This window comes from Eupeodes corollae, chromosome 2 (genome assembly GCF_945859685.1).
Source record: "Eupeodes corollae chromosome 2, idEupCoro1.1, whole genome shotgun sequence".
Classification (NCBI taxonomy): domain Eukaryota; kingdom Metazoa; phylum Arthropoda; class Insecta; order Diptera; family Syrphidae; genus Eupeodes; species Eupeodes corollae.
Genome location: NC_079148.1, coordinates 141502167 through 141508166, shown reverse-complemented (window position 1 = coordinate 141508166; position 6000 = coordinate 141502167). Strand labels below are relative to the sequence as shown.

The following is a 6000-nucleotide window of genomic DNA, read 5'->3' as shown; positions in this document are numbered from 1 at the left end:
TTAGTTATTTGTAAAATCTTTCAAAATTTAAACAGTTTCCATTACTTGAATATTGCGTATATTTGATGGTATATGTAATTAATTTTTTTTTTTTTTTAATATTTTTCTTTTTTATTAAACTGATGGTTCTGGGAAACTTGAAAAACTGCCCGTTAATCTACAGGAATGATGTTCTTACTTTTAAGTCGTTTATTTGGGCTTATATGAAAATTTGAAAACTATTTGTGGCCATTGGACTTGCAATTTCCTAAAAATTGCTATATATTTGAAATACTGAAAGTTATATAACTAATTCAACTTTTTTTCAGGCTTCTATAAACTTGCTTCAAGACATTTGGAATTTTTGAAGAATTAATTGTTAAAAGTTCTGCATTTGCAAATTAAGATTGTTTTTTTTTTTTGTAACTAACTACAAAGACTTAAGTTCTTAATTTGTTCTTTTCATCAACACATCAGAAAAGCAATTTTCGATTTTCCATAGGTACAAAATTTTTATTCGTAAAAATTAAACTACTTCGCTGTGTTCAATGGAATACGTCAAAATGTGCTTATCTCCGAAACCGTCACTTATTTTGCTTAAATAACTGAAAGACTTAAAAAAATGTAATTGTTAAAAATATCCAAATCTATAATTCTATGGCCACAAACAAAAATAACATCAAAGTCACTATTTCTAGTTTTTCAGGGGAGCAAAATTAATGGAACATTAATTTTCAATATGATCGCTTATTGCGTATCAAAAGTATACTTAACTCAATTTTTAATGTGTAAGTTCATTCATGTTGTTTTTCCTGACTTGTATTTTCTTATCAAAAACCATATCATTAGCAGCTATACATTTAGACCTAGCATTATATTCTATGAGAAAGCATGTATTTTAACAACAACAATTCTTAATGTCCTATTTTCTTAAAATGTATTTAATAATCATTAACACCATAAAGGATCTACCAATTTTTTTCATCATCTTACACTTGAATTCATATCAAAAATATCAGATCACAAAAACTAATTTATCCTAAAAATGTTATAAGCCAAAATAAAATTATCCCACCAATTTCATGAGCAAAATAAAAAATAAATTAGGTGCCGCAACAGTCCGTGCAGAACCTACTGACTTACAACTCTCAAAAAAGCCAAACGTAAAATTGAATCCTTGCTTAAGATCGTACTGTTCCCCAAAGTTCATTTATTTAATCATTTATATTATAGAGAACTTCAAAAATTGATCAAAATTAGATTTAATCCAAAGAGAAATCCATCAGGGATAATAAATTTGCACCTTATTCTTTTATTTTCAATTTCGATTCCGATCAAATTCAAAGCTTTTATGCTGCTTTTAGTCAATTATTGATTGTCCTTGTTGTACGCACTTAAGTGTACTTTAAATTTCCCCCACAATTGCGTCTTTTTTACTTTTAGCGATACTTTTTCCATTAAGCCACTTAAAGATTTTCCTCTTTTGCTAATCTCTTACTCTCCTGTCCTTTTTCATTCGAGTCTTTTACCGACTCAATAATATAATTGACTTTACTTTCAATTGTAATTACGTTTTCAAAGTAAGGTGTGGCCACCTGGAGTGTATTTAATTTATTTTCTAGAAGCCCAGGTCCAAGAAGAGATGTAAGAGAACTCAAAGACACAGAGAACAACTACACTCATAGTGGTACCATGAATGTCCTTAATCTAATTAAGTGCATCACTCTATGTGTCATCAGAGTCTTTTGATCAAAAAGACATTCCAATTACTTGTCCCACTATACTTGCATTCACTTGGCATTAACACAACCGAATGCAAATCTTCTTCCTTCTGCATTCCTGAGGAGCGATGTCCTCCTGGACATAGAAAGAAAAAGCTGAAACAGAAAAAAATCCAATAAAAGAAAGAAGAAAAAAAACAACTAGGAATGTCTTAATTAAAGCTTATTTTTTAATACAGTTCGTCCTGTTATTTCCTAGGAATGTCCTTGTTCATCTTTTCCACACTTTTTCTTTCATATTCTATGGAAAATTTTAATATTGTAATTATTATTAATCCTCTATTTGTACAAAAACGACGTCATCGTCGTCGTGGACTTGAGAGCAATGAAGAGTGGCGGTACAACGCGCACCGCCACCGCCAGTCAATCGATATTATTCGATAACGCTGAAGCTGAACTCCGCACCCAATCAATGTAGCTGTCCCATCTCGTCTGCCACATTGCTAACGCCTGCTCCTTTTCATCTCCACTCAAAGCGCTGTACTGAATTGAATTGATTGCCAATTGCTTGAGTAACCTCAAGTCAGCATGGGCCGATGCAATGCCCAAGAATGCAACGTAGAAGTCATGTGACAGGGGTGAAGCTCTCCAGAATGAGGGGTCATCCGATGATATTACCACCGGATAGTTGTCCGCAAAAAGGTGGGAACACGGATGGTTCCTCAAATCGGTGACCAGTTGAAGTACTTGATTTGAAATCGGATTCACTTCGATGGCGATATCGTTTTCCTTTAGCTGAGCGAGGACGGCAGGATGTTTGATTAGGGCATAGCCATGGCCGATGCGTTTGGTTCCGAGGAGGACTGCGTCAACGAGATTCTCATCTGTGGTCGCACCAAACCAATTTGTCTCGCCCGCATGGAAATAGAAATTAATGTCATCGGGAATCTCAAGGAGTTGGGGCAGGAAATCGATTAGTGGCTTGCCAAGTTCCTCTTGACCAACTAAATCGAAACCGGCAAAGAAATCTGGAAATTCCTCCTAAAAAATAAGGATGTTTTCAATGGAAAAGTTTGTATTTTAGTTTTGCTGGCCTAACTCACCTTCAGTTGAACTGCGGTTGAAATATAATCGGCAATCTTGATGGTTTGAACGTTCCTCTGGGGAGCGTAGATGAGTTTAGAGCCAATGAAACCAGGATTCGCGGCCTTAAATGACTTCAAAGTTTTCTCATAGATTCGAGCAGTGTCAATGTTTGTATAAACCGTGTTGTCCATGTCATAGAGCTGAAAATAAATTAAAAATGAATTAGGGATAAATCGGCTTTAAGAATTAAGTCAAATTTACATACGATTGGCAAAGTTGTCCGGAATTCCAGATACATTACTCCATCAGCGTAGAATTCCGTCAGAGCCTGATAGTAATACTCAGCCCAAACAGGTGCATAGAACAACAATCCTCCGAGCAATCCGAAGATGTGCACGAAATCTTCCCAAGCAGCGTTGACATCGTCATACTTCTCCGTTGGGTACAGTGATAGCCTGTTTCTCAAATATTCATCGAACTTCTTAGCTCCACGTTCTTCGCGGACCTTTGAAGTCAACTCCCATTTACACTGGCTCCTCAAAGCTGGACGAGTTTTGGAAAACATAAACTCCTTTGCGTCTGTATCACTATCACTGCATAGCCAAAGGTCTGCCTTGTAAGTCAGATTCACCAAATAATCAGTACTGCAGAGGGCTGTGTCGTGAGCATGCAAGACCGCTCCCTTTGGCATTGCTTCCAGCAGTCTGAATAGCTCCGATTGACGAATTTTCTCGATGACACTAAAAAAATGTTGAGATGGATTGAAGAGATGTGGAACTCGAAGACCTTCATCGAATTCCTTCACTTTTGCCGCCATGATGATCTTATTAGCCAGCACCTCATCGGCGTTAAGTTTGATCTTCGATCCGAAGCCACGTGATTCTTCATTCTCTACGAGTTTGCTTCGAAGTTTCTTGTATTCTTCCAGAGATGGTCGTTTTGAAGACTGATTGGGGCTTCGTTGAATTAAAGTTGGCTGGCCAAGTCCATGACTGTGATAGACTGATCTTTTAGCATTTTTCAGAGAAGTGCTTACATTGTAAGGAGTTCCCGACACGAGGGCAATAAACACGCAGGCAACGGCGATCAGAAGCGTACAATTCATCCTGAGAGACTATTCGGTGGAAAGTCAATAATTTCGAATAGAGTTTCAGAATGTTGTGGCGTTTTTATCTGAAATTTTATATAAACTTTCATCAATAACCATACTCGAACATACATAGAGTTAATCTAGTTTTGATCTTAGTGATAAGATAAACGTAAACTATTAAAAATGATAAGTAAATTATAAATCAGAGTGTGGACTATCAAAAATAATATAATAATACATCGGTAAATGTATATTTACCGCAAATATAAATTGATTAAGTTTTTTTATCACTTAATTAAGCCAGAAACAGAAGGGGAGCTACTTCTCGATGTCAAAAAGCGCATTTAAAAACAATTACCTACCTGATGTTTTGATTGTTTTATAAAAGTTAAAATGTAATCCATTGCTAGTTAATTGTGGTTTTTGTGTATAAAGTCTAGACAATGATTAATTTTCCAAGTGTAAGTACTTAAAAATATTCAATATTTCATTTTGATTGATAGAATAATAGAATTTTTGAATTAAATAACTTTATTATCTAAAATATGCATCATTACTCGTTCTCGTATCTAAAGTGTCACTTGAGGTTTTCTGTGATTAACAGATAATGATTTATTTTAAATAATGATTGTTTTTATATTGAAATATCTTGCATGCATATCTATAGTAAAATTGTACATTGCACTTGTTTAATATGAAAATGTCAACTAGGAATAGTTCGAAAATATTATTTTGTTTTATTTCGAACTTCGGCAAGTATTTTTGACAGCAAAACGTTTTAATTTTTTGAAGGATATTTTGAACATTACATACAGAGTAGAGAACACAGCACCTTGAGCGACTAGACTTTGTAAGGTGATAACAAGACAAGACATTAATACAAGACAGAAGGACAGAAGAGAGAGAGCAACAGACCGAAAGAACACATGAAAACAGCACGCGGTAGATTTCGAGACGGTCCTCCATCTGTCTACAAACCACGCTCACTGAAGCTGGATTTCGGTGATCGATGGGAACCGAAGCTTTATCAGTGACTGGGCCGTTGCCTATATTTTGAACAAAAATAGATTGTATTTCTAATTAATGAACAATTCGAGTTTAATTGACAATTAATAGATTTCAAACAGAAAACGAACAGAAAATAGAATTGAAATAAGTGAATGGATAAGAAGGCGAATGCGAAATCAAATATGATTAAGAAATCCGGAAAATAATAATACTGCAATACAAATTTGAGTGTAAGAATGACTGGTTTTCTCGTTAAATGTAACCCTTGAAATTTGTTGGAAATATTGACAAAAATAGAAAAAAAAGGCTGGGATGCGACCCACACTGATAACTTCCCATCCCGTGTGTCGATTTGTCTTGCTTAAAAGTTTGTCTATATGTAGTCGTATCAATTTTAACCAAATTTGCGTACTATTTCTTGTAGATTTTATTTTTTTATGAATAAACGGACTGTTTGATTTTTATAAAACAAAGTACTAAATATCGAAAACAATATTTTCTGTGAAATAAAAGAGTTTGAAGACAATATTTTTAATTTTTGAAAAGCTTTTTTAGTCGTAAGTAAATTTTAACTAATTTCTAGTATTGTGTTTTTGTTAGGTTTTATTTTTTGTACAAAACTCTCAATTCGATTTTTTAAACATTTTACTAAATGTTGACAACAGTATTTTTTAAAAAATAAATGTAGTTTGAAGCCAATATCTCAATATTTTTGAAAGATATTTGAGTCAAAAGTCAAATTTTAACAACTTTTATTCTTTTTTGGGTAGGTTTTTATTTTTTTATAATAAAAAACTGTCAATTCGATTTTTCTCAAAATCTTACCAGTTGTTAAAAAAGTTATTTTTCGTTGCACAGAACTGGTTTGGAGATAAAATCATTTTGTATTAGTAAAATTATTTCTCCTTTAAGTGTTTATCCATATTTAAATTATTTGTAAAAATAATGCCAAGGTGTATTCTTGCACACATTTAATATTTTCGCAATTATAGCTCCATTTTTCATTTGAAGCATTATGTCCATCACCACTTTTATCAACCATAACCTTGGATTTATCTATATTCACTATTAAATTCCATAGCTGTCAATGCTGGTAAACTCTGTTATTCATGAGCT

At 33.6% G+C, this 6000-nt stretch overlaps 1 protein-coding gene across 1 annotated transcript in view; it reads right to left on the bottom strand.

Moving 5' to 3' along the window:
* Positions 1-1908: 1908 nt before the first annotated feature.
* The window catches only part of LOC129945453 (adenosine deaminase 2-like), a 40157-nt gene continuing 36065 nt past the window's right edge, over positions 1909-6000 (bottom strand). The window contains exons 2-4 of the mRNA XM_056055218.1: positions 3052-3959; positions 2804-2986; positions 1909-2741 (exon numbers count right to left, since the gene is read on the bottom strand). Of these exons, the coding sequence (XP_055911193.1) occupies positions 2124-2741; positions 2804-2986; positions 3052-3891 (1641 nt within the window). The 5' untranslated portion in view covers positions 3892-3959 and the 3' untranslated portion in view covers positions 1909-2123. The remainder of the gene's footprint in view (positions 2742-2803; positions 2987-3051; positions 3960-6000) is intronic.